Here is a 27,475-nt window from a genome sequence, read left to right on the forward strand (position 1 = left end):
GGTTGGGGGCGGCGCAACTTCTATCCGATACAATAAAGGCAGTGACTTTTGCGCTCAACCGAATAGGAGGGCAACTGTTGGAGTTCCTGGACCCGCGGAGCAATGTTAGGGGCGTGGATTCTGCATCGCGCTGGGGTCTTTTCACTCAGACACCGAGATTAAGTTTGGGTTTTTATAGTTCCACCGAATGGCGTGCCGGATTCTGCAGTTGCAGCGCCACGTCGCGCTGCAGAGACCCGGCTTGCAAGCGACCGCCACCGCTTTGCTGACTCGGTGCTGCTGGTACGAGAGGCGCGCAGCCCGGCGAGTCTGGCCTGAGCCCAGCGGCCGTGACCATGGTAACCGCGACCTCGCCGTGCTTCGGCGCAGCTTCAGCGCCGGGTCTCCGCCGTCGGCAACCAAGCATCGGCCGCCGCTCCTGAGCAGTGCCGAGGCCGTGCCCGGGCGGCAGCAGAAACAGGACGCGGGCCGGGAGACTGAGCGGCACCGGGCCGGCGCTGGACCTGCAGCCGCGGATGTCAAGAGGTTGCTGGCTCTAGCCTACCCGCAGCGGTGGCCGCTGGCAGGTAAGACCGGGTGCCCCGTCCCCCAGAGGAAGGGAAGAGCGGCCAGGTTCATTCAGAGCAGGGCCGGGAGGTCGGGCCCTGGTACCGGTCTCTCCGGATGAGGAAGGAGTGCGGGGAGGAGCGCCGGCTCCGGGCTGCCGAGTCACTCTGCCCGCCGGCGCCGCAGAGAGTTTGACCACAGTCCTGAGTTGCTGGTGATCTGGGGCGAGTGGCGTTGATTAGGACTCGGTGCATCTCCCAATTTCCCCCAGTTTCGCCGATACTCACCCAGGACATGCTCATTCCAATCATCTCTCCCAATATCTCTCATCCTCCTCAACAAGCCACGCCTCATTTTCAAAATTTCTCTTCGAACACCATGGCCTCTATATTTTTCCCACCATTCTCATTATCACCACCTGTTTTTCAAACATCTCCCCTTGCCTACAATGCTCATAACCTCTTTCTAAACCTCAACTCGATTAGTTTCTTATAACTTTCTATTTCCAAATCCAGGTTGATTCATTTTTGTCCAAATTACAGTTACTACCACTATTATATCATTTAACATTTTGCTCTCTTGCTCTTGCACTTTCTGCCCTCCACCTTCAAGACCTGCAACAACTGTGGCCTCTGGGTTAAATCTACTTCACTTGCAGTCATGTCAACAGCTTCTCATTCCTACATTTGTAATTTCTTCCGTAAATCCCTGTGCCTCATTTATCAATGTAACCTGATATTATTTAGTTTTTTGGGAATCTCTCGCATCTCCTTTGGTTTGATCAGTTTTGTTCTGATTTTTGACATTAAAGCCAGTCTAGGAACCCTATTTGCTTAAATTTATTCTGCCATGTAAACTGTTGAGGGCTGATAGGCTTGCTGTTTTCCATCTTGCCATTTTTTTTGAGGCAAAGAAGGAAATAAGTGGTTAACTGGGGAGCAATGGTCAAGAGGCCAGAATTGACTTCTTTTGGCTGAACTTACTGTCTTTCTCCAGCAAACTTCTTTCTTGAAGCAGTGAAGATGTTTGATGGTATCAAGTTGGGAAGAAATAAGGCAAAGAGTGACTTGTTTCAAATGTAGATTAAGATATAGTCCCATTAATTTAAATGTTGATTATGAACTTGAGATCACGTTAAATAGGAAAAAAAAATCTGAAATTATAGAATAATGTTTTTTTTTGATGAAAGGTTAATTATTTCTCTGAAACAGATCTGAAACATTTTACTGTTTTTCTTCATAGATGATCCCTGTTTTACTAAATACTTGCAGCATTTTTGATTTAACTTTTTTTTCTAAGCAGCACATTAAAACAGATATATGAATTGTAAGCTATCACACTGCTTTCAGCAAAGACTGATATTAATTTCCAGTCATGTGCTTCAGCTGCAGTTTATTCAAAAATGTCATGTGGCAGTGTGATAAGGGGGCTTCAAACCCCATCATATCTCTCTCTAATATGTTATTTATCTCTAACTGCAGCTTGTGAGAGCGGTTGGTGGAATGTGTAACGAATGACAGGAGCACCACTTTGAGTTCATTGAATTTTTTCAGTTTTCAAACAATAACCAGTTCCTAACTTTAGACGGAGATCAGAGCACAAAATGGCACATTTTTTATATTACTCAATTATATTGAATTTTATTTGAGTTTTCTAATTTTGCTCTTATTTAACATGGTATTCAATTTGTGATTAAGGTATGAAGTTGCAGGATACTGAAAGACAAATCATAACCAGTTTGCCTTTAAACTTTCTTTTACTGACAACTTTGTGGCACAGGAGGCATAGGAACTAAGTAAGAGCAGTCCATTCAGCTCTGCAACTTGTCTGTTATTCAATTGCATCGTGACAGATCTGCAGCTGTTTGTTTCAGTTTTGTAACTTTAATACTTTCACCTTAAAAGAATTAACTAACCTATCCTTCTCTGCCTGACACCTCCATCCTTGATGGCTTTCTTGGAGGAGAGAGTTTGAGACTTGCATTAACTTTTGTATGAAGAAGTGATTCCTATTGGCCATTCACACCAGAGCTAGCTCTCTAGAAAAATTGCTTCTTTCTCTATCATTTTTTTTTCTCTTGTCCTATCCCATTTTTGAAAAGCAACTCTGGATCTAGTCGTTCTGGTGAATGTGTTAAAGAACATGTAATTGAATTTGGAGTTTTCTCCCAGTCCACTTTTGAAGTTTGCTCTCTGTTATATGTGGTCAGTTAGTCTGTTCCTTTATCTTAGCAGTTCAGTCGATCTGCCATTGTATTACTCTGATATCTACAGCCGTGCATTATGTTCTTTCTCCAGCTGCTGTGGGCTTTCTAGGTGTGTCCAGCATGGTGACCATGTCTGCACCATTCTTTCTCGGAAAGGTTATCGATACCATTTACACAAATCCTGCAGGAGGTGATGTTACTACGAGCTTGACTTCACTCTGTGCTGTACTAAGTGGCATCTTTCTTTGTGGAGCTGCTGCCAATGGTGCCCGTGTCTACCTCATGCAGATCTCAGGTGAACAAAGATATGATTGCATAACCTGTAGATGATGTATGTATCTGAAGTACATGTAGGTAGACCCAGAAACTACCTACAATGCAATGACAGCCTACAAATACAACAGTACATTGAATTTAACCACAGAAATTAGGTATTTGGTTCACTTTGGGTTTTTGCTCCTTATGGTACCAGTTCTTCTTCCTCTCACCCTTTTCATGTATCTTTCTATTCTTTTCTTCTTTGCATACTTCTAATCGATTTCCCATAACTATTCCTAATAATTTTTTATAGTGGGGGTCAATGGGTGGGGACAGAATGCTTATTTTTTTTGTAAGTATGGATTGAAGAAACAGTTAGATGAAGGCCAAAGGGACTGAGAAATTGGAGAGCCTCAAGTCAGAATCCTCGTGTGCTACTGTGGTTTAAGACAGCTTTAGAGGTACACCAGCACAATATATATGCAGGTTGTTATGGTTAGACACTGAGAGCAGAATAAAGAGGGTGAACAAACTCTGTAGTTCCTTGCCAAAGCAGTATGACAGCTGTTCACAGTAAAACAAGACAAAGTTTAAAAAAAAGACAAGTAGTGGATTAGTTGCTTGTCAACTGATGAATTACAAAAATGCACGAAAGGATGAGATTTCCCAAATTGTGTCTAACTGTGGCATTCATTCTAATTCTAATTCATTCGCTATTTTACACAGGTCAGTTGATTGGCCTAATTTGTGTATTTATTACAGGGCAGCATATTGTCAGACGCTTGAGGGGAAGATTATTTTCTTCGATTCTTGGTCAGGAGGTTGGGTTTTTCGATAAGACCAGCACAGGAGAGCTGATAAACCGACTTTCATCTGATGCTGTCGTGCTTGGGCACTCAGTCACCGAGAACTTGTCTGATGGGCTAAGAGCTGTGGGCCAGGCATCAGCTGGTGTTGGCATGATGGTGCGTGAAGGTGGGGATAGGCCCAAGGAACGTGCTGTTATTTTTTTTACATTGCTTAAATCTACCCGATAGTATTTGGAATATATTAAATAAATTTATTTTGTGAAATTTTGAGTTGAAGAAATCTACATTCTGCATTAATTATATTGTGAAATGTGAATTTAAAGCCATTGGTTCTACAGTATCTGTTGAACAACAGCTGTCTGAGACATAAATGTTCAAGGGTTCCATATAGTAGTATGCAGCTCTTCTGATAAATCAAAGTGCTTTTGCTGCTCTGCAGGGCCCTCTGCCCCTCTTTCCTGCCTCCAGCCCTTCTCATCTGAAGCCGGGAACTCCCACAAACAACAGTTCCATTAATTTCAATAGTCCCGTTCGGGACTGTGATTACTAGTTGGCTATTATGCTGTGCAAGGCATCACAGAAGATCCTCCCACCTCTTCTCCACTCCCCCCCTCACATAACCCCTTCCAACTCCTTGCTTGTTAACTTTAACTATATGTTTTTAAAGTTGGGGATAATGTGTATCCAAGTGGATAAAATGAAGATTTTGCACCATTTATGATGAGTAGTAAGGCTCTTAAGGAAATCACTGCAGATGCTGGAAATCTGAAATAAAAATGAAAAATACTATAGTTCAGCACTTCTGATGGAAGACCAGTGACCTGAAATATTAACTGTTTCTCCACCCATTAATGCTCCTGAGTACTTCCAGCTTTCCCTGTTTTATTTCTGAAATGCATCTTAATATTATCGGACTGAATTAAAACAAGACGAAATCTAAATATAGTTGTAATTTCCATGAAATGGATCAATAGGCAAGTCTCTTGTTTACTGATTTGTGAGACTGGTTAAATAGGCTATAAAATGTGACCTGTATTGCAGGTGGCTTAAACTTTCAAAGACCCAGTGAGGAACGCAGTGAAAAGTTAAACTGCTGTCAAGGAACAGGATGCTTATTTATGCTTCACTGAACACGCCATCTCATCCATCATTAATGTTTATTGTTTTAGACTGATGTGATTAAAATTTAACTTTTAAAAATTTGGAATGCCATTAAGTGCTTGTTGCCAATTTAATTATTCATTGTTTCTTGTGAATAGTTCTGGGTGTCACCTAAGCTGGCCATGTTTGTCCTGGGCATTGTTCCCCCAGTTGCCGCATTAGCAGTGTTTTACGGACGATACATTCGCAAGCTTGCTGGAGTGACCCAGGATTCACTAGCTGGTGCTACACAGGTAAAGTGTTGTGTATTGTTTCGTCTCTAGGTACAGGGAGACAACATGATTCAGGATAGAGACAAACAGAAAGGCCCTTATTCCTCACCTTTGTTCATCTTTCTAGAAATCTAACAGCTTGTTCATCATGGGAAGCAGCATTTGCCAGAAATGTTGATTGAGCTTTTGTCTTTGGATCATTAAAAACTGGGATTATTTTCCTTTATTCTAAGGGAGGGTTTTATTTTAAAGGAATTTTAGTGTTTTGAGGGAGAAAAGGACAGACAATAACAGACAGGACAGTAGTCAGAAAACAAAGAACAGAAAGTGATGGGAGTTTTTTTTTCTTGCATAACTTGATCTGATTTGGAATACTGTGCCTGAAAGAACTAAAAAGGGACTGTAGGGAGAGACTAGATACACTTGCATAGGGTTTCCTCTTGCGATCAGAATGATTATACTGTCTGGAAGTCCATAAGACAGTCAAGCTTTGCATGAAGAATTCAAAGTTTACATCCAACTCTAGTCCTGACCATTTTGAATTGGGCAGCAAATATGGCCTTGTCACCACATCTGGAGGGCGATTAGGTGTTAAGTGCATACAGGTGATAAAACCAAAGGATCTACCTGCTGTGTTCTTTCCCTGGATCTCTCTGACAAGGCCAGTAAATGCTTCACTATCTTCATTATTTAATATTCACAGCAGGTTTATCCTCTGATTCAATCAGAACCAATCAATCCCATGCCATTTTCTTTTCCACAGAGCTCTTCTCCAATTTAATGGAGAGGGAAAATATGAATGAGCCATGGGATTATTATTGGATTACAGATGGTGAAGAAAATAAGTAAACTTTGTTATGGCCTATATTTGAGTGGGGGTAATTCAAAAATAATGTGCAGAAACATTTCAATGAGTAAGTAATTATGATGAAACTACAAATTGTGAAATGCTAGTGACTCATATTTATACAATTAAATTTAATTTATGCAAAGATTTTGGGATCTAATAAATGAGCAGCTGAGATGGTGAGTGTAGAATGATCAGGAGGTATTGGACACCTTGGACCTACCAGGGATTTCCTCTCCTTTTTTAATCTGGGTTTCTTCTGGACCAAGGGAGAGTGATTGCTATGATTAATTAAGAATCCCATTATTTTTGCATCATGTGATTAGCAGGATGGTATAAGACAAACTAGATAAACCTTGTACTCCAAGAATTCTTCTGTTTATGAGGTGCATGCTTCAAACTTCATTGGTGCCATTGGTCTCAAACTTTTTTTAAAAAAAATGTCAGGCTGTGTTACTCTTGCCTTCCTACCTGAAAGGCATGAAATCCTTCTCAATATTGGCCATCTAATATGCTTATATTAGAAGATGGCCAGAATAGCTTTTAACTGTCTTGTACCCCTAGCTAACCTTTTGTTTGTGATTCTGAAGCCAAACCTTAAAGAACAAACAAATTCCGCCAGACCAGGGAAAAAAAACTTAACTAGTAGATCCAGAGAATGTTGTTGCAACACTGCTGATTTTTTAAAAAAAAAATTGCTCAGTGGTTGAAAACTTCGGTTTGGTCAAGGCGGGTCCATTGTATTGGAGTAAGTTACAGGCTTATCTATAACCTCCCAGTTGCCAGCTCCCTCTCATTTCAGGGCCGGACCCACCAAGGCTTGATATCCAGCCTTGGATTTAACCTCTATACTCAGTGAAAAAGAACATTTAAAGCAATTTAGTAAATGATGGACCTTAAGTTACTTTACAATGTGTGTTCAAAATGATTAAAGTTGCATGATCATGGTAGCACTCTGTGCTCCCTTTATGTCCACAATTGAGAAATCAATCAAGCTGCTGTTATTTGGAATGAAAGCAATTGTCAGCAACAATTTGTTGCTAAGTTTGCAGACAACATGAGAAAAAACATAAGGATACAGTGGCTCATGGATCAGCTGGGAAGATGTATGGTGTGAGAGCAGATGGAATTTAATCTAGACAAGTAAGATGATGCATTTTGGAAAGTGAAATTCTGGTAGGACTTGAAGAGTAAATGGCAGGGACCTTGGGAGTGTTGATGCACGGAGGGACATGAGTGCAGAATAGATATTCACCGTCTTTTTCCCAAGGCAGGGGAGTCTAGCATTAGAGGGCACATGTATGAGCAGAGAGGTGGGATCTGAGGATTAGATAGGGATATGGGCCAAATACAGACAAGTTGGATTAGCATAGATGGGCATCACAGTCAACGTGGGCCAAAAGAGCCTGTTTCTGTGCTGTAAGATTCGGCGCAGTCTTGGCCCGTTTCCTCTGAAACTGAACTCCTGGTTGTTCTGTCTCGATTGCCAGTAAAAGTCACAGTTTGCTTTAAATTGGTTTGTTATTGTCGCATGTACTAAGATACAGTGGGAAAAAATCTGTTTTGCATGCCATCCATACAGATCATTTCATCACATTAGTGCATTAAGGGAGTATAAGGGAATGCAATAACGATGTAGAATAGTGTTACAGTTACAGGGAAAGAGCAGGCAGACAATAAAGTGCAAGGTCATAACAAGGTAGATTGAGGTGAAGAGTCCAGCTTATCATACTAGGGAACCGTTCAATAGTCTCGTAACAGTGGAATAGAAGCTGTCCTTGAGCCTGGTGCCATATTTCCTTACAACATCAGAGGCTACGTTGCCCCACAGAGCAATTCTGTCTCCCCACTAATTTCCATGTAACACTCTCCCCCACATTTGCTTCAACTCCTCAAGGATTCTACTACTGGCCCACACAAGGGGCAATTTACAGTGATCAATTAATTAACCAGCCAGCTTGATTTTTGGGATGTGGGAGGAAACCGGAGCACCTCGGGGAAACTCATTCATCCACTGAGGGAACATGCAAACTCCACCCAGACAGCACAGGAGGCTATGATTGGACTTGAACTGTGAGGCAACAGCACAACCAGCCACTTTGTTCCTCACTCAACTTGAACCACGAGCTAAATGGTTCTGAAAAAGGTTCACCTTTTGTGTAATGTGTCATTATGTCCCTTTGCAAGAGACTAAGGCAAAAGATGCGCCTATTGCTGCATTCTTGAATTGCAGTCTTTCAGATGGGACATGAAAGAAACCCTCATCTGCTCTCTCAGATGGACGACTGCTACCATTCAAAGAGCAGGAAAGTGCTCTGTGATGACCTGACTAACATTTTTCCTGCAACTAATGTTGCTTGTTGCGGTTACGTTGCTCCTTGAGTAACAGGTTTCTGAGCAATTGCAGCATGAACAATCACAGTGCAACAAAAATTGGGATATTCTAAGCTCGTAAAATCAACTTTATAAATGCAACTTCTTTTCCTGCAAAAGTTTTGATGACTTGCCCATTAAGAAGAAGAATAATGTACTGGCTTTCTTGTATATACTAATGTACTAAGGATCCCAAGTGGATGCATGCTTCAAGAAAGAAGATGGAGAAACGTGACTGAGAACTCTGGGCTTTTGATGACTTGGTAAAATTATAGGATGTTTGATATAAAAAGCTGAGGGAAATAATATTGCAATTCAGTTTTTGTTCTGAGCTTTAAATTGACAATGACACTTATCTAAATTATGCTTTTTGTTCAATGAGAATAGAAACGGCTGTTTCGTAAATGTTGTTTTCCAAGTTCCTCTGTGCCAGACTAAAAGTATCCATTGCACCTCATTTCATGATCAAAATTGGAAGATTGTCTCCTTCAAAAATTCACAAAAAATGAAATCTTCCACAATAACTAATCACAGGTGACACTTCACAATACGGGTAAAGTATAATTACTTAATGAAACGTATAATGTTGATATTTATTATATTCACATATCTAACTGGCATATATTGCACTAATCCCAAACTTTTTCCAAAGTAGCAAAAATGAGAAAATTATCTATTTTCTGATGAGATCCCCAATGTATTTGCTGTAGCCTGGTATTAGAATGGAATGACAGTGTCATCTTGCTGGCTTCAATTTTTTTCCTCCATTTTCTTTCAGCTAGTGAAAGGTTCCACTAAAAGATTAAATTATTTCCAGCTTGTTGGGACACCTTTGGACCCTTGGTCTTAGTTTTGCGCCAGCAATCATGTACTTGCCATTGGGGTTGCTGAATAGATGATGGTCACAGGACTCTAGGCTTCCCCTCTACCCTTCTCACAATTCTTAGACTGACTGAAAAGCTCTCCCACTGCTTTAATTGAAATAGCTAACTGTGCAGATCAAAAACTGAATCCATGTAGCATGCTTTGTATGGAGATGACTGGAGCTGGCTAATGATCAGATTTTTTTTTAGTGTCTACAGTGACCTTGACTTTCCATTCACAGCTTGCTGAAGAGCGCATTGGAAATATAAGGACTGTCCGTGCCTTTGCCAAAGAGGACTCGGAGCTGCAGATGTACATGAACAAAATCAGCCATGTGCTACAGCTTGCCAGGAAAGAAGCAGTGGCCCGGGCAGGGTTTTATGGGGCAGTAAGTACAATCATATCAGGATTTGGGTTTATTACCTTTTGCCGTTTTTTTGTACAGTTAATGCACTAAGTTCTATATATTGGCCACCATTCCCCCAACCTCGGATAACACCACATGACTTTTCTTTTCCTGAATTGCAACAGAATAAAGTTTCTGTCAGCTTGATTTGGAAATTCAGTGAGCAAACTGAAAAAGCAGCAGCAAGTAATGTTATATCATATGTTGCAGCAAGTGTCAATATCGGATAGTTCCATGCTTCATAGAAAGTAGTTCCCAACCAGAGTGCTAAGCTATGATACAACTGCTGCAAGACTTTCTTTTTTGTGCCAATGAGAAAGCTTGAAAGATGGCCTGCATTAAAAGTACCAGCATCTCCCTGCTGGGCTGTTTTGAAAGCAGCAGCATTGAATTAGTCTGCCTTGTGCATGATATGAACCTCCTCTACAATGGTAAACTTTTTTTTCTAATGGTTTTAGTGTTTGCAGTATTATGTGCTTCACTGAATTCATTAACTCTGAGGAAATCAATTGAAAGATTACCAAACACAGTAGCTTCTGACTTGGAGTGTATGGGGAGAATTTCATTGTCATATTAATGACAGTGCATGATGTAGATTGGAGTAAAGGTTACCAAATGTCAGAGGCAGGGCAAATCTCGAGCCACATATTATTTATGTGCTTAAACTTAGATGCAAATTTGAAACTTGAAAACAAACTCAAATAATAAACAAATCCTCTTTTGCTTGCTTATTTTCCCATTCTGTTTAGTCTACCTATCCAAATGATGCACAAGACCAGAGTTGATTTATTTAAAATAGTTGGTTAATCACTGACACTAAGCTAATTTGTGAATGATGTGCTGAGCATGCTGAGATCAACGACCTGAGCTGGCACTTCAGTGTTTATGTGCTTCAAAGTCTTTAGCTGCTGCTCATCAGCTGATGGGCAGCAAAAATAGTCTGTGTATATCTGGTTTCAGCAAATGTCTTCATCCTATTACAGTTGCAGTGGATTGTCCAGAGTCGTATGTTGCACAAAGCATTTATCTGGGCAAAGCAGGCAATCTTGGAAATACACCAAGTCTTCAGAAAGCATCCTAACCCTTTCCTCGGCCTGGATTCAGTGCATTGATTTGTTTTCTTTTGAACCTCATTGTCCCCCCACCTTCCCTTACCTTTTGCTTCCACTATCTGACCACGTTAAAAATTTCATTGTGTCTGCAGTCACTTAATCAGCCTTCCTTAGTGCTTACATCAATGGGCTTTTGTCACACTGATCTGAACATGCATCAAAGTTTTATCAGATGATGCAGCGAAGCTTTGAATGCAAAGGAGAAATGTTAGTCAATTTTAAAATCCTAGACCGGTAGTAAGCCAGCCTTTATCCTAGCAGTCACCTTGGGTTGATTATTAGCTGACAGCTATGCACATGTTCTGTCCTCAACACGTCCTGTGCATTTTGTTTTGTCCTCGTGCTCTCTCTTGCTTTGTTTATCTCTCATCTTGGTATCATTCCTGAATGTTGGCCAGTGGATTTCGCCCATAGGTATCAGTCACCTGGTACAGTTTTTCAGGTGACCCTTTTATTCCTCAGACCATGGGTGACATATACTGCCAGGTGCCACACATTTCTGATTGTGAGTGAGGTGAGAAAACTGATATTGATCCAGGTTTATTTTTATCTTTCCAGACTGGACTGACGGGAAACCTGATTGTTCTCTCAGTCCTCTACAAGGGAGGCCTGATGATGGGTGAAGCCCACATGACAGTGGGAGAACTCACCTCCTTTATGATGTATGCCTTCTGGGTGGGAATAAGTATTGGAGGTAAACTTACTAATTTAATTGCACTTTGCTTAACATTAAGTGTTTTCTGAATATGGGCAAGACTAGTGTTTATTGATGGGGTCACGGGCAACAGGAGGAGGGAAAGGAAACACTGGGAAGAGGAAGGTTAACAATTGGCAACTGTAATTGTCACAGGACTGGCTTTGCTTTGTGCATAAAATGATCAGCTGTGTGGAATTGTAAGTGAAGATTAACATATTTATTTGTTTTGAATATGGGATTGTATTTGGTACTGCTAGTTTCAATCTGATCCTTTTTCCAGGCCTTGGCTCTTTCTATTCGGCTTTAATGAAGGGACTTGGAGCAGGGAGCCGGCTATGGGAACTACTTGAAAGGAAACCAGCAATGCCACTCAATGGTAAGTTACTGTGTGAATTTTTTCGCTCAAATGCTGTATGTAGATGTTCATCAGTCACTGGATGCCTCTTTTGCTCCCCATTCTCACCACCGGCAGCCTTCAGGAAGGGTCGGGGGGTGGGGGCGTGCTTGAATCCTTTTCTTTCAATGATGATAGTGAGCAGATACGTGATAAGATATGGAAACTGATGTGCAAAAATCAGCAGTAACGTTGCAGATGAAATGTCATATTGATGGGTGTGTCAAGTGTACAACATGGAGACCAGTAAAATAGAATTAGCAGCATGGATCCTTGGAAATACAGCAGATGCATCAATTTTGCCAGCTAGCCAGTACCTGGAGCAGTGTTGAGACTTGCACTGTGTCAATGGAGTTGTGCTTTGCTCAATAATTGAAGTCTCCTAAAAGTGATGGACAAGTTTAAAAGTGTTGTTAATAATTAAAGCTCAGATCCCAATATACATAGAACATAGAACACTACAGCACAGTACAGGCCCTTTGGCCCATGATGTTGTGTCAACATTTTATCCTGCTCTAAGATCTATCTAACCCTTCCCTCCCACATAGCCCCCTATTTTTCTATCATTCATGTGTCTAAGAGTCTCTTAAATGTCCCTAATGTATCTGCCCCCACAACCTATGGCGGCAGTGCATTCTACTCTCTGTGCAAATAAATAAATAAATAAATAAATAAATAAAAAGGAATAAAATAAAAAAAAACACCCCTGACATCCCCCTTATACCTTCCTCCAATCACCTTAAAATTATGTCCCCTCGTGTTAGCCATTGTCGCCCTGGGGAAAAAGTCTCTGACTGTCCACTTGATCTATGCCTCTTATCATCTTGTATACCTCTACCAAGTCACCTCTCATCCTCCTCTCCAAAGAGAAAAGCCCTAGCTCGCTCAACCTATCCTCATAAGACATGCTTTGCAATCCAGGCAACATCCTGGTAAATCTCCTCTGCACCCTCTCTAAAGCTTCCACATCCTTTCCATAATGAGGCGACCAGAACGGAACACAATACTCCAAGTGTGGTCTGACCAGAGTTCTATATACATCAATAACAACTCGCAGTGTACTTGCAAGGAAGAGGGAAGTGCTACTTTCAGCACCAGCTTTAGGTATTCAAGTTGTTTTTTGCATAGTGTATGTGAGCTGTAGTTTGGGTTCTCTTGGCTAGGGGGTTGGCTGCTGGTGGGTGGAATTGGGTGGTGTGGAAAGGGGCAGAGCTTGGTACCTTAGTTCAGTCTCCTTTGGGATGTTAAACTTGTGCTAAAGGTTTAAGTGTTTATTTCTAATTTAAATACAGATTTTAGAATCTGTGCCACTTGTATATCTGGTTTTCAATTTACTAAAAATATCTGCTTCTGATTTTGATTTTAGAGGGCAAGGTTTTGCTACCAGAGGAGTTTAAAGGGGCCATTGAGTTCTGTGGTGTCCAGTTTGCCTATCCAACCCGCCAGGAAATTGATATATTCAGTGGGCTAGATCTGTCTATCCCAGCGGGCTCTGTGATGGCTGTAGTCGGTCTCAGTGGCTCTGGAAAATCAACATTGGTGTCCCTGTTGCTTCGTCTGTATGATCCAGTTTTGGGTAAGTTTGGAATATAATTGGAAGTTTTAAATGATAATTATTCTAGCCCATTATCTGGAGAAATCCTGATTTGGTTGGGGGGGGTAAATTAACTTGTCTGCCATTGCTATCTCTCCTGCAGTGTACTGCAAATAACACAATGAGCAGTGGAAGTCCATGGCATAAAACAGTAATTAAGTAATTACAATATTTCCATTTTAGGCACTGTTACTGTTGATGGCCATGATATTCGCAGCCTCAATCCACACTGGTTACGTGAAAACATTGGAGTGGTGAATCAGGTAAAACTGGTGTTTTGAGAAGATTGGGTACAAATAAACTAAGAACGTAGCAGAGTAGAAGAGTGAACTGGGTAGAGAAGGAGCTGGGGTTGGGTGTGTGTTGGGTAGTGGAACAAGTAAGGTTGGTGATGGGCAGGGGCACATTGGGTAGGTTCACAATGAGTTTTTTTGATGTTAAGTACGTTTTTGGTTCTCAGGAGCCCATTCTGTTCTCCTGCTCGATTGCAGAGAATATTGCTTATGGTGCCACCAAGGACTCCAATATAACGATGGAAGACATTGAAAAGGCTGCCAAAATTGCAAATGCTTATGAGTTCATCTGCAGCTTCCCTGAAGGCTTTCAAACAGTGGTTGGGGAGAAAGGTGTCTTGCTCTCAGGTGAGCTAACTAGGCTGTGCTATCTAGGTTATTGCTTGCTGTGAGATTGTGTTGAAAGTAGCTTTAAACCTTTGTATCCTCCTAGGTGGCCAGAAGCAAAGGGTTGCAATTGCTCGAGCTCTGATGAAGGTAAGGATCATCGTCCTTTAAACAGAAACAAGTTCCATGTAACAGATTTCCACCCTGTTCGGATCTTTTAAAAGTCAAAACTTATCTAAACTTCTGAATAACTTGAATCTCATCAATTCCATGTCTCACTTTTAACTTTATCTCTAATTGTTCAAGTGAATGGAAGAATTAAGGTATTAACCCTGTTGGTGACATACCCGTTTGCTTGCAGATATCTCAATTTCTTGTGTATTCAATACTGAGAGAGTTAACTGATTTGCTTTTGTTTACTTCTGGTTTTTTTTTCAGAATCCTAAAATTCTATTGCTAGATGAAGCCACTAGGTGAGTGCGGGCTTTACCCTGTGATCTTGCTGGCAAGTTGTTTTTTAAAAAAAAATTCTCTTTTGGTTTGTTTACTTTGCAACAGTTGACAAAAGAAAATGAATTAAAATAATTTTCATTTGTATTGTGCCCCCATGTTTAAAGAAGAGGTCAAAGAGATTGAATCAATGAACACTTGAGGGGTTTGGGGAGAGGACAGGTTTTGAATAAATTAGGGGTCTACTGGTGAAGAAAATGGCTTCAGGCAAGCATGTACTGATTCAGGAGCTTGTGGAAGGACTGTACTATAAATCCAAAATTAGTAATTTGAAGTGGTTGCACAGAAATATGGAACCATTAAACATTAGAGCAGATCAGGATGTGGATAGTGGAATCCCTCTTTTCTGGCAAGGTGTTTGATGTCCAAAATTGAAAACATTCATAGATGTGAGTTCAAGATGGAAAGAGGGACTGGTTCAGAGGGCATGGATTAGTTTATTTAATAATGAACAAAGTATTGTTGGATACTTGGCTCCTGCTTGCCCGGAAAATGGGGTGGGGTGGCTAAAATGTGCACTTGGATGCAAGAGCCTTACTGAATGCATGGAGCCAGTGCAAGCTGGATGATGGAGCAGGCATGGCTGATGTGTTGAATGGCCTCCTATGTCATGAGAAACATGAAAGTTGATATGCAGTGCTGTTAGATGGCTGTAAGGTGATAACATCAGTTAAAAACAATTTGTATTTCTATTTTGCTTCAAGCATGGCAAAACAACAAGGCAATTCCCAAGAATATTTTTAAACAAAATTTAATAATGATCTGCAAAATGAACTATTAGTCTGGGGGACCAAAAGGTTTGTGAAAGAAATATGTTTTGTGGAGTATCTGAAAAGAGAGAGAAAATAAGAGCTTTAGGGAGTGAATTCTGGAGCTCAGGGCCTGTGGTATCTGAAGTCTTGGACACCAAAAGTGGGAGCAATTAAATCAGAGAATGATAGAAACCAGAATGAGATGTGCAGATACTTTGGATGGTGAGTGTGCAGCACATTGAATGTAATCATGGGTAAGCCAATGGAGTATTTTGAAAACGTGTATCACAATTGTCTTGGGAGTCAATCTGCCAGTGATTCAGTAAAGTACGACTTCTGGTGGCTGGCCAGGTTGTCTTCCCTTGATCGTAGCCTTTATCTCATTAGTCTACCAACCAACATCTGCTGGTGATTGACTCTTCCCCATCCACAGAACCCTCATGGCTGATAATTTTATCTAACCAGGAGCAAGGATAGGTTGGTAAATACAATTTGATGGATAACTTGGATGTTGGGACATGGCCAGTGGTGCACTGAATGATTTCAGGTTTAGAAGTAATAAGAGAATCTAGCCAGGAATGCTTTGGAACAATTGTTTTTGGAGATAATTGAGAAGGGGATCAGAATTTCAGCAGCAGGTAAGTTGAAGGATGATGTTAGTATTTGAGATAAGGTATCTTCATTAGTCACATACATCAAAATACATCTACGTAAAGTGTTCTGGGGGCAGCCCGCAAGTGTCACCACGCTTCTGGCACCAACATAGCATGCCCGCAGCTTCCGAACCCGTATGTCTTTGGAATGTGGGAGGAAACCGGAGCACCCGGAGGAACTCCACATGGACACGGGGAGAACGTACAAACTCCTTACAGACAGCGGCTGGAATTGAACCCAGGTCCCTGGCGCTATAATAGTGTTGCGCTAACCGCTACACTACCGTGCCTGCCCACTAATTTGCACAAATCTGTCATCCAAAAATTATCTTGATGTCAGATTTGAAACCCAGGTTCTGAATAGTCTACTTCAATTTTTCTGCATTGATTGTGTCAAAGGTGTAAAGAGGTTGATGAAGATTCATTTGGTCACAGTTGCAAAGAGTTCATTGGTCAGTGAGCAGAAAGTAGTTGCCCAGCAAGCTTGTGGAATCGGGGACAGCAAAATTCGTGGGAGTGCAGTGCAGATGAAGCAAAGCCTGTTTGGGCGAGGTTACATTCTCCACATTGTTTCCCAGTAATATATTGAAGGAAAAGTTCTTGGGAAATAATTTTCTGACTGTTTCCAGTCGTTTTGATTGGGAGTAAGGTGAACTACTTCTGATCTGCAATATATGATTTGATTAATTCTACTTTCAAATGCTTTGATTATATTTCGTTTTTGAAATTTGGGATGAGCAAAACCCTGAGCACATTCTCACTGCTTCCAAACTTCTGGCTATATAAAGGCAAAAACATTGTGGGCATCGTCATTTCTGTGCCTGGCCATGTGACATTCTTGAGTGATGTTGGAATGAACATTTTCATTTCCCTGACTTGAATATATTTTGATTCAATAAATTTCTGGTGTATGGAAGAAAGCAGGCAGTTAAATAAGGATTTAATGTTTTGGCAATTTAGATATCTGAAACACTTTTATAACTCCATGGCTTGATTGACAGCAAAAAAAATTCCAAAGTTGTAACTTGCTCTCAGTTGTCTCATTTCACATTTCAGTGTAATCATAATAAACAATTCACTTTAATTACAATACTGCAGATGCTGCAAAACTACAATAAAAGCAGAAAATGGTGGAAATTGTTGGTAGGGCAGGATTATTTCAAGAAAGATGCTTAGGTTCAGATCCATAATTTTTCAGAAAGTTTTATTTAACTGTAATATCTCAATTCTGATAGATGGTCAACCTTAAAATCTCCAAAAGCACTGCTCCAAGTTGCCAGGGTAAATGGTGATAATGGGTAATTGTTCTCTGTAAATTATCCCTAATGTGGAGGTGAGTGGTAGTATTTGAGGAAAGTTGAGGGGAATATCAGGAAAATAGAATGGAATCAATGCACGATTAGTGCAAGTGGTGCTTGATTGACTTGGTAGGCTGAAAGGGCCTGTTCCATACTGCATGACTCTGAAAGTGCCTGTTTGGATGCTGCCCGACGTCTTGAGAATTTACATTATCTTCTGTTTTTGGTTCACCTTTAATTTTCTTTTTCACCCCAGTGCACTGGATTCACAGAATGAATACTTGGTGCAAGAAGCTTTGGATCGATTGATGGAAGGAAGAACAGTACTGATCATTGCCCATCGCCTGTCAACCATTCAGAATGCTGATGCTGTTGCTGTCCTGGATCAGGGCAAGATTGTCGAGTGTGGCTCACACCACGAACTGCTCATGAATTCTGAGGGATTGTTTCGAAAACTTGTAGAGAAGCAGACTTTTTTACAGAACACTCAAAGACTTGTGTTGAATGTATAAATGTGCCTAAATGTTGATAACTTCACTCCAAACCACTTTTTCCAAAAAATAAAATCTCAATTCCAGGTGACAGATGAACACTTTGGGTTCTGATTGACGACAGCATGGGTAAGTAGATTTTGTACAGTGAGAATATCAAATCCCTTCTATAGACTGGGGTAGATGGAGAAACATGATAGTTTTTGTTTCATGGAGTCAAAAGACATGTTTCACCCCAGAGTACATTCCACTCATCTCACAGGAGTAGATGGACCATGGCATTATTTTGCATGGGTCACATCTTAACACTGAGCCCTTGATGAAAAGAAGAAAGCAAACTTTTTGATAGCTGAAGTTGCCCTTCTACAAATGATTCACTATTTTATAACTTTTTGGACTCTCAGTAGGAGAGGCCTATTGTTGGTAAGTGACTTCCCCAGGTGATTAGTAGGATATCAAACTCAGCATTGAGGAAATATGTAGAGTTCTGTGTATTTTATGGAATTTAAAAGTATGGTCTTATGTTTATAGTTAATTAGAAATGTTTAATTTTTTCCACTCATGGTGATTTATAAATATACATACAGATTAAGTTCAGGCATGTGATCCTTGCAGCTCTGGCATTTTTACAGCAAATTAAAAATGACCAACTTACAATTTGTAAATGGAGTATTTTTCTTTTAGCTACCCTTTTCCCACAAATGTTTTCCCTTGATTGCCCCACCAGCCCCTCCCTCTTTTTAAAAAAGAAAAGAACATGAGAGAAAAGTGTTATTAAAAGACTGTAACAATTCCAGCCACATAATTCTTACCATTGTCTTCTCTTAGGAAGCTGATCTGCTGCTCGAGCACTCATTCAGGGGAAAAAAAACATTGGTTCCTTGCCTTTTAATGTCAAGTAATTATTGTACCCAATGTATCACTGTCCATTTATTATCATAGCATTCTATTTTTTGGGTAATACTGTGTGAGGATCTTGATCAAATATCATCTGGAAGTGCATGGGTGAATGCTACTTTCAGCCCTCTTTTATGTTAAAGAGCTCACGAGTTACATGTCCAAGGGAAGAGCCAAACTTCTTAATCATGGTAATTTTAGCCTTGATAATGGTCTATATTGGCGTATTTATCACAGATGTTAGGCTCACTTGTCATGTGGGTTGAAGTTTTATGTCCCCAAGGATTTGGAGGAAAGAAAAAGGGCCAAATTTAAGGGCACTATATTTAAATAATAGTGTTTTAAAAAAAAAGTAAAACATTCACAAGAGCAAATGAAGGACCCTGATGGCAAGAAGAGGGAAAGTTTATAACTGGGAATAAGGAAAGAGCAGTGAAATTAAATAAATACTGTGTGTATGTCTTTATGGAAAAAGATGCAGAAACCTTCCAGAAATGCTGGAGAAGCAGAGGAATAATGCAAGTGATGAAATAAAAATTACTGGAGAAATTAAAGATCTGACTATTGTTAAGTTTGGAGGACTACATGCTGTCAGTATTCAAGAAGCAAAGGAGAGTAAAATAACCAACATGTTTGGGCGAGGTGGTTGAGAACATCAAGACTGTTTTAAATATCACAATATGACTGAGCACAGTCAACATAAATTAATGAAGGGGACATCATATTTCATTAATCATTTAGCGATCTTTGATAGTGTATCTATTAGAGTAGATGAGAACCAGAAAACATGGAGCATTTGGATTTTTTGGAAGACTTTGCATAAGGTGTCACATAGGACAGTGAATACAACATGTGGAATAGGGTAATATATAAACAAGATACCAGAGGAATTCAGCAGGTCAGGCAGCATCCATGGAGGGAAATGAACAGTCCACATGTTGGGCTGAGACCCTTGATCAGGTCTGGGTAATATAACACTGGGTTCTTCTTGGGTTGGCAGGCTATGACTAGTGGAGCACCACAGGGTTCAGTTTTTGGGCCCCAACTATTGACATAGAACATTACAGCACAGTACAGGCCCTTCGGCCCATGACATTGTGCCAACATTTTACCCTGCTCTAATATCTATCTAACCCTTCCATTCCACATAGCCCTCCATTTTTCTATAATTTATGTGGCTATCCAAGAGTCTCTCAGATGCCCCTGATGTATCTGCCCCCACAACCTCTGCTGGCAGTGTGTTCCATACACCCGCCATTCTGTGTAAAATACCTACCTCTGACATCCCCCTTATACCTTCCTCCAATCACCTTAAAATTATGCCCCCTCGTGTTAGCCATTTTCGCCCTGGGAAAAAGTCTCTTATCGTCTTGTACACTTCTATCAAGTCACCTCTCCTCATCCTCTCCAAAGAGAAAAGCCCTGGCTCACTCAACCCATCCTCATAAGACATGCTCTCCAATCCAGGCACCATCCTGGCAAATCTCCTCTGCACCCTCCCGAAAGCATCCACATCCTTCCTAATAATGAAGCGACCAGAACCAAACACATTTAAGTGTTTCTCTCTGCAGACACTGCCCGACCTGCTGGGAATTTCCCAAGATCCCTGTTCACATTTCCTCCCTCTGCAGCCCTCGGCTTCCCAATTAACCCAGCAGAAGTGCCAATGGCATTGGCCCTGCACCACATGGACCACTCGAGCATGCTCTGACTGCGTGGGGTAGTGACCAATCGGATGGAGCTGTTCGTTTGCGCAGACGCAGTGGTTGCTGCGTTCCGGTGTGTGCGTGAGTTTGAGAGGCGGTAACGGTGCAGGGAGAGCGGGAGCGGGGCTGTGGGCGACCGGAGGCCAGGCCGAGCCGCAACCCCACCCCGGCCCGGCAGCAGGTGCAGGGTGTGCGCGGCCACCGCTGGTTTCGCCATGTTTTCACCGCGGACTCCTGCGAGCGCCAAGAGGCCCCAAGCGGGCTGCCACGGGTCTCCGCTGCCCCGCAGCGGCGGCGGGTTCGCGGTCCAGGGACGGCGCAGCGTGTCGGCGGGCGGAGCGGGGGTTTTATCCCCGGCCTGGCGCTCTGCTCTATGCAGCCGGTGAGTGTGAGTGGCAGCAGGGCCTTGAGACGGTCTCTGGTTCCCACTGATTGTTTTTTAAAAACTTCTTCCTTGGTGTAGAGTTTGAATCAGGGCCCCTTGTTGGCTAAAATAAAAAGTAAGACCGGTCTTAAATGGCAGCTCCTTATTCTTAAGCCGGTCGTTAGGTCTCAACTCCCCAGCCAGGGGAAACTGTCCGTATCCATCGATTGTGTGGAAGCCCCCTCAGAAGCTAACGTTTCAGTTATCATTCTTCAAAACTTCTTGTGAAACTCTACTTTCTTCTGCACTAATCGCTCAATCTCTTTGCTCTCCTTTATCCTAAAATGATAAATGCCCCTTGTACATTTTTATTTCAACATGAATTCTGTAACTGCTAGTCATCTAAAGTGAACCATAAAGAAGTTAAGCTGTTTAAGACTATAATATTGCTTCTATTACTAGGCCAAAATAAAGTTTCTATTTTCACATCACTGATGTGGAACATTGAAATCTATTCCCCCAAATCTTGTGGCTATGTCCCCTAGTTCTAGTCTCACCTACAATGGAAACAACCTTCCTGCCTCTGTCTTATCTATCCCTTTAATAATTTTATGTTTCTATAAGATCCCCTCTCATTCTTCAGAATTCCAGCAAATATAGTCCCAGGTGACTCAATCTCTCCTCATTGGCTAACCCCCTTATCTCTGGAATCAACCTGGTGAAACTCCTCTGCATCACCTCAAAAGCCAGTACGTCCTAAAGTAAGGAGGCCAGAACTGCACGCGATACTCCAGGTGCAGCCTCACCAGTACCCTGTACAGTTGCAGTATAACTTCCCTGCTCTTAAATTCAATCCCTCTGGCAATGAAGGCCAATATTCCATTTGCCACCTTGATACTCTGCCAGACCCTTGCCCACTCATTTAACCTATCTATATCTCTCTGCAGACTCTCCGCATCCTCTGCACTATTTGCTTTTCCACTCAGTTAAGTGTCATCAGCAAACTTGCATGCGCTATACTCTGTCTCCTTTTCCAAATCATTAATATAGATAGTGAACAGTTGCGGGCCCAGCACCAATCCCTACGACACCTCAGTCACCACTGATTGCCAACCAGAGAAACACCCTTTTTAGATAAGGTAAGATACCTTTATTAGGTACGTGTACATCGAAACAGTGAAATGCATCTTTTTGCGTAGAGTGTTCTGGGGCAGCTCACAAGTGTCGCCACACTTCCGGCGCCAATGTAGCATGCCCACAACTTCCTAACCTGTACGTCTTTGGAACATGGGAGGAAACCGGAGCATCCGGAGGAAACCCACACAGACACTGGGAGAACGTACAAACTTCTTAGACATCGGCTGGAGTTGAACCCGGGTCGCTGGTGCTGTAATAGTGTTAGGCGAACTGCTACACTCTGTCTTCTATTGGTTAACCAATCCTCTATCCATGCTCATATATTACCCTGGCTCTGTGCATCCTTATGGATAAGTCTTATGCGGCATCTTATCGAACACCTTCTGGAAATCCAATTATACAACATCCACCTGTTCCCCTCTATCTGCTGCATTCATTATCTCCTCAGAGAACTCCAGTAACTTTGTCGAACAGGACCTGCCCCTCCTGAATGCATGCTGTGTCTGCCTGATGGAACCACTTCACTATTTCTTCCTTAATGATAGCTTCAAGCATTTTCCTGACTCCAGATGTTAAGCTAACTGGCCTATAGTTACCTGCCTTTTGCTTACATCCTTTTTTGAACAATGGCGTGACATTCACTGTCTTCCAATCTGCCGGGACCTGCCCAGAGTCCAGAGAGTTTTGATAAATTATCACGAACGCCTCTACTACAACTTCTGCCATTTCTTTCAGTACCCTGCGATGCATCCCATCAGGACCAGGGGACTTGTCTACTTTTAGTCCCACTCGTTTGCTCATCACTACCACTTTAGTGACAACTATTGTTTCGAGGTCCTCACCTCCCATCACATCCATAACATCTCTCTTTGTCATGTTAGACATATCTTCCACTGTGAAGACCAACACAAAATAGTTGTTCAAGGCCTTGGTCATTTCCACATTACCCAATATTAATTCCCCCTTCTCATCTTCCAAGGGACCTACATTCACTTTAGCCATCCTTTCCCACATTATATAATTACAAAAACATTTTTATATCTTGTGCTAGTTTACTATCATAGTCTATCTTCCGTTTCCTTACTGTTTGTCTCGAGGTTCTTTGTTGCTTTTTAAAGTTTTCCCAATTTTCCAGTTTCCCACTACTCTTGGCGACTTTGTATGCACGAGCTTTTAGCTTGATGCCTTCTTTTATTATCTTAGTTATCCAAGGCTGGCTCTCCCCACCCTTGCTGTCCTTGCTTTTAACTGGAATATACTTCTGTTGAGCACCATGAAAAATTTCTTTGCAAGTCTTCCACTGTTCCTCAATTGTCCCACCATAAAGCCTGTGTTTCCAGTCTACACTTGCCAACTCCTCCCTCATCCCATTGTAGTTTCCCTTGTTTAGGCATAATACACTGGTTTTAGATCAAACTATTGCATCCTCCATTTGTATGAGAAATTCAGTCATACTACGATCACTTTTACCCCCAAGAGGATTCCAAACTAAAAGATCATTAACTTTATCTGTCTTGTTGCACAAGACCAGATCTAAGATAGCATTTTCCCCTTGCAGGTTCACTAACATGCTGTCTAAGAAAGCTATCACAAATGCATTCTATGAAGTCCTCCTCAAGACTGCATTAACCAATTGATTCGCCCAATCTATGTGGAAGTTGAAGTCCCCCATGAAACTGCTGTTCCATTCTTGCATGCATCAAATATTTATTGGTTTATTGCCTGTGCCATTGTAACATTATTATTCAGTGGCCTTAAACAACTCCCACCAGTTTTTTTTTCCCTTTAACTATTCCTAATCTCTACGCAGCTGCACTCAACATTCTGCTCCTTAGATCTTAGATAGTCTCTCAATATCACCCTGATCTCATCCTTAATTAAGAGGGCTACCCCACCTCCCTTACCTTCTTGTTTATCCTTCTGTATTACCTGATATCCTTAGATATTTAATTCCCACTCATCTCCACCCTGCAACCGCATTTCTGTAATGGCTACTAAAACATGCCCCTTTGTACTAATTTGTGCCATAAATTCACTGACCTTTTGTCAAGTACTACAGGCATTCAGACAAAGTGTCCTTGCGCTCATTGTCCTTTTAGAATCTAGTAACCTTTGTGTCCTTTGCACTTGACTTTTCTGTACTCCACTCTCACTTTTCTCTTTTCTAACTTTTGCTCTGGTCTCTGCTTTGCTTCCCTGTCTTTCTGCATGGATTCCCATCCCCCTGCCATATTAATTTAAACCCTCCCCAAAAGCACAAGCAAACAATCCCCCTAGGACGTTGATCCCAGTCCTGCCCAGGTGTAGACCATCCAGTTTGTACTGGTCCCACCTCCCCCAGAACTGGTTCTGATGCCCCAGGAATCTGAAACCCTCCCTCCTGCACCACTGCTCAAGCCACATATTCATCCTAACTGCCGCTATTCCTACTCCAACTAGTACATGGCATAGATGGTAATCCTGAGATTATTACCTTTTGAGGTCCTAATTTTTAAAATCCATCTCCTAACTCCCTAAATTCAGCTTGTAGGACCTCATCCCACTTTTTTTCCTATATCATTGGTACCTACATACACAACAACAACTGGCTGTTCACCCTCCCCTTCCAGAATGCCCAGCAGCCACTCCAAGACATTGCTGACCATTGCACCCAGGAGGCAACACACCAACCAGGAGTCCCATTTGCAGGCATGGAAGCTCCTGTCTGTTCTCCTTACCATAGAATCCCCTACCACTATAGCTCTGCTACTCTTTTTCCTGCCCTCCTGTGCAGTAGAGCCACTAACTGTGCCATGATCCTGGCTACTACTGCCTTCCCCTGATGAGCCATCTCCCTCAACAGTATCCAAAGTGGTACATCTGTTTTGAGAGGGAGATGACTGCAGGTAATTCCTACACTACCCCACCCCCACTAGCCAGCCACTGTTCTGTCTGTTAATCACCCATTCCCCATCCTTCCCTCAGCCTTTAAACTTTTATTAGCTAATGCTAATTAGCCAATCACCTATTAACTAACAATTAGCTGACTTGTCTCTTAAATTCTTGCAAGTGAAACTCACAAGTAAGCAAGGAGAGTTGCTTTTTTTTTAAAATCTCCTGCTCTCACTTCAAGTCACCAACTCCTTAGCCTCTGCCTCATCTCACCAAAGCCTCTTGAGCCAAAACCAGTCACTTCAACTCCCCCTCCATCATTGATATATCAGTCCTTGGCCTCCTCCACTGCCAGGAGAAGTCCAAACACAAAATGGAGGAACAACACCTCATTATCTGTCTTGGGGCCTGACAGCCTAATGGCATGAACATCAAATTCTCCCACTTTAAGTAAACCAAAACCCCCTACCATGCTTCTTTTCTTCCCTTTCCTAGCCTATCTCTCTTTTTCTCCTCACCTATTTTTTTCCCTCTTTTGCCCTCCCCCCATGGGGCACCTGTTTCCATACCTTTGACCCATCCCCCGGTGGATCTGCTCTCCCCTCCTCCCCGGCATCTGCCTATCACTATCTCTTACCTGCATCTACCTATCACCAGCTTGTGCCCACCCCACCTCCCCTCTTCAGTTTTGTTTTACCTACTGTCCAAAGAGTGCCTTGAATTTCATGAATTGTAGAGTATCCATAGCCTTTGAAAGTAGAGAATTGCAAAGATTTACAACCCTCTTTAGGGAGAGATTCTTCCTCAGATCAGCCTTAAATGGGTGACCTCATTCTAGACTTCAGATGCTTTGTGCTATCCACCTTGTCAGTCTCTCTCAGTACTCTGTATGTATGAATGAGGTCATCTCTCACTCTTCTGAAGTCACATGAATAGAAGCCAACCTGGGTGGCACACAAGCACAGCAGTGTGCTAAGGTCAGGACTAGGGTTCAGTCCTGACTTTGGGTGTTGTCTGTTTGTACATGTCTTGTTCTTAATGTTAGAGTGTGGGTTTCCTCACTGTGCTTTGAGTTCTTCCCCCATTCCAAAGATAGGTTGGTAGGTTAATTGGTGTCTGTAAGTAGTTGGCAGGAGGATCAGTGATAGTTGGTGGGCATATGAGAGAATACATTCCAGGGAATAGATGTGGAATGAGATTATTGGGAATTCTCTGAGAGGCGACATGGATATGAGGGGATGGAAGTCCGCTTCCTATGTTGTAAGCAAATATGAGATGTTCATCTGTCCCTGCAGGACAATCCCCTCACCTCCTGGAATCAATTTTGTGAATTTCTGCTGCAAGATAAATAGTATCCTTGAGATGCACAGATCAAAACTATACAGTATTCCAAATTAATTTTCCTCAAAGCTGAGTACAATCTCATAAAGTCTTCCTTTTGTACTGCAAGGTCCTTTTAATAGAGATGGACATAAAATTTTTCTCTAAATCTCATAAAGTAGTTCATCAACATATACATCTTACTCAGCATTTTTTTAAAAAATGCTTCATCTGTTCTTCCAACCTTGCAATTTCCTATGTTCCATCTGTCATTTGCACAACCTGGCTATATCCCGTTGTAGACTTTACACACACCTCAAAGCACACTTTCCCTCCAGATTTATATCATCAATAAATTACAATGCACTGCACTCTGATTTGTCATCTTATTCATTTATGAATAATCTATCCTGACACCACACTAAAAATACTCTTTTATTTTAGAAAAGAACATTTAAGTCTGCAGTTTTCTGTCCTTAAACTTCAGTCTATGTTGATATGATACACCAAAGACTGTTAGCCTTATTTTTTGTTACAGCCTTGTATGTGGTACGTCAAATGCCTTTGGAAAATACAGACAGACTGCCTCTGCTGGTTCCCTCTACTTTCCTAATTACAGTATCAAAAACTTGATCCCCATTTGGTTCACTGATATCCTTGTGGGAGAAAATCTGTTCTCCTTTCCTGGTCCAGATGTACCACTGATTGACCCTTGAGTGTCTTTGGGGGAATAAGTGCAGTTAGGGATGTGCAATAAGTGATGGTCTTGCCATCGGTTCCCAGATGCCACAGGGGAAAAAAATGAACAACTAAAATAGTTATATTAAATTAAACATCACCATCAGTTAGTAAAGCAATGTTGACGTTACCTTGTGTGTTATGATTTTGTATGTAGAGGACTGCTGAAGTGCAAAATTGGGATCTGGACAGGGTCTGTCCTGACTGTAGCCAGTCAAGACCTCGCCACAGCCCCAAGTACTCATAATATTTTCCAGACATGATCTAGCCTGGCCTGTGTTATTCTGTATGTCCCTTCTCTCTCACGCTTACTGAATCTTCAACACACAAGCACTGCCTGCTAATTTCACTTTTTTTTGCTGTCATTCAATGTCTGTACAGCATGTACAACCAATGCATTCTGAACCTGATGCTCCAGGTCAGGTCCTGCTGGACTCGGGTCAGTTAGCTAGCCTCTATTTCTAAGTGCCCTCTCACTATGTTGCTTATGATGCACTTTGCTGACAATGGACGTGAGGCTATAATTCCCTATTTTTACCTCATTACAAACTACTGCTTACTAAAACTGAGGAAATTTTGGAAGCTTGTCACAATGCAAAAGGAGGCTATTCACCACATCATGTTTGCACAAGCTGTCTG

At 41.7% G+C, this 27,475-nt stretch overlaps 2 protein-coding genes across 3 annotated transcripts in view; both read left to right on the forward strand.

Moving 5' to 3' along the window:
• Positions 1 to 10: 10 nt before the first annotated feature.
• On the forward strand, positions 11 to 18,707 carry LOC127568169 (ATP-binding cassette sub-family B member 10, mitochondrial-like). Its single transcript, XM_052011599.1, has 13 exons — positions 11 to 566; positions 2,844 to 3,047; positions 3,773 to 3,975; positions 5,079 to 5,213; positions 9,518 to 9,664; positions 11,353 to 11,488; positions 11,772 to 11,867; positions 13,252 to 13,461; positions 13,663 to 13,742; positions 13,940 to 14,120; positions 14,206 to 14,249; positions 14,538 to 14,572; positions 17,569 to 18,707. Exons 1-13 carry the CDS (start codon positions 188 to 190, stop codon positions 17,822 to 17,824), a joined length of 2,106 nt encoding a protein of 701 aa, XP_051867559.1. The 5' UTR covers positions 11 to 187; the 3' UTR covers positions 17,825 to 18,707.
• A 1,691-nt stretch (positions 18,708 to 20,398) lies between these two features.
• The window catches only part of nup133 (nucleoporin 133), a 39,017-nt gene continuing 31,940 nt past the window's right edge, over positions 20,399 to 27,475 (forward strand). The window contains exon 1 of one of the 2 annotated variants that reach the window (XM_052010967.1): positions 20,399 to 20,788. In XM_052010967.1, coding sequence (XP_051866927.1) covers positions 20,622 to 20,788 — 167 coding nt within the window. In that variant the 5' untranslated portion in view covers positions 20,399 to 20,621. The remainder of the gene's footprint in view (positions 20,789 to 27,475) is intronic. The other variant, XM_052010968.1, reaches the window with a different exon arrangement.

The sequence above is a fragment of the Pristis pectinata genome, chromosome 3 (assembly GCF_009764475.1).
Source record: "Pristis pectinata isolate sPriPec2 chromosome 3, sPriPec2.1.pri, whole genome shotgun sequence".
Classification (NCBI taxonomy): Eukaryota; Metazoa; Chordata; class Chondrichthyes; order Rhinopristiformes; family Pristidae; genus Pristis; species Pristis pectinata.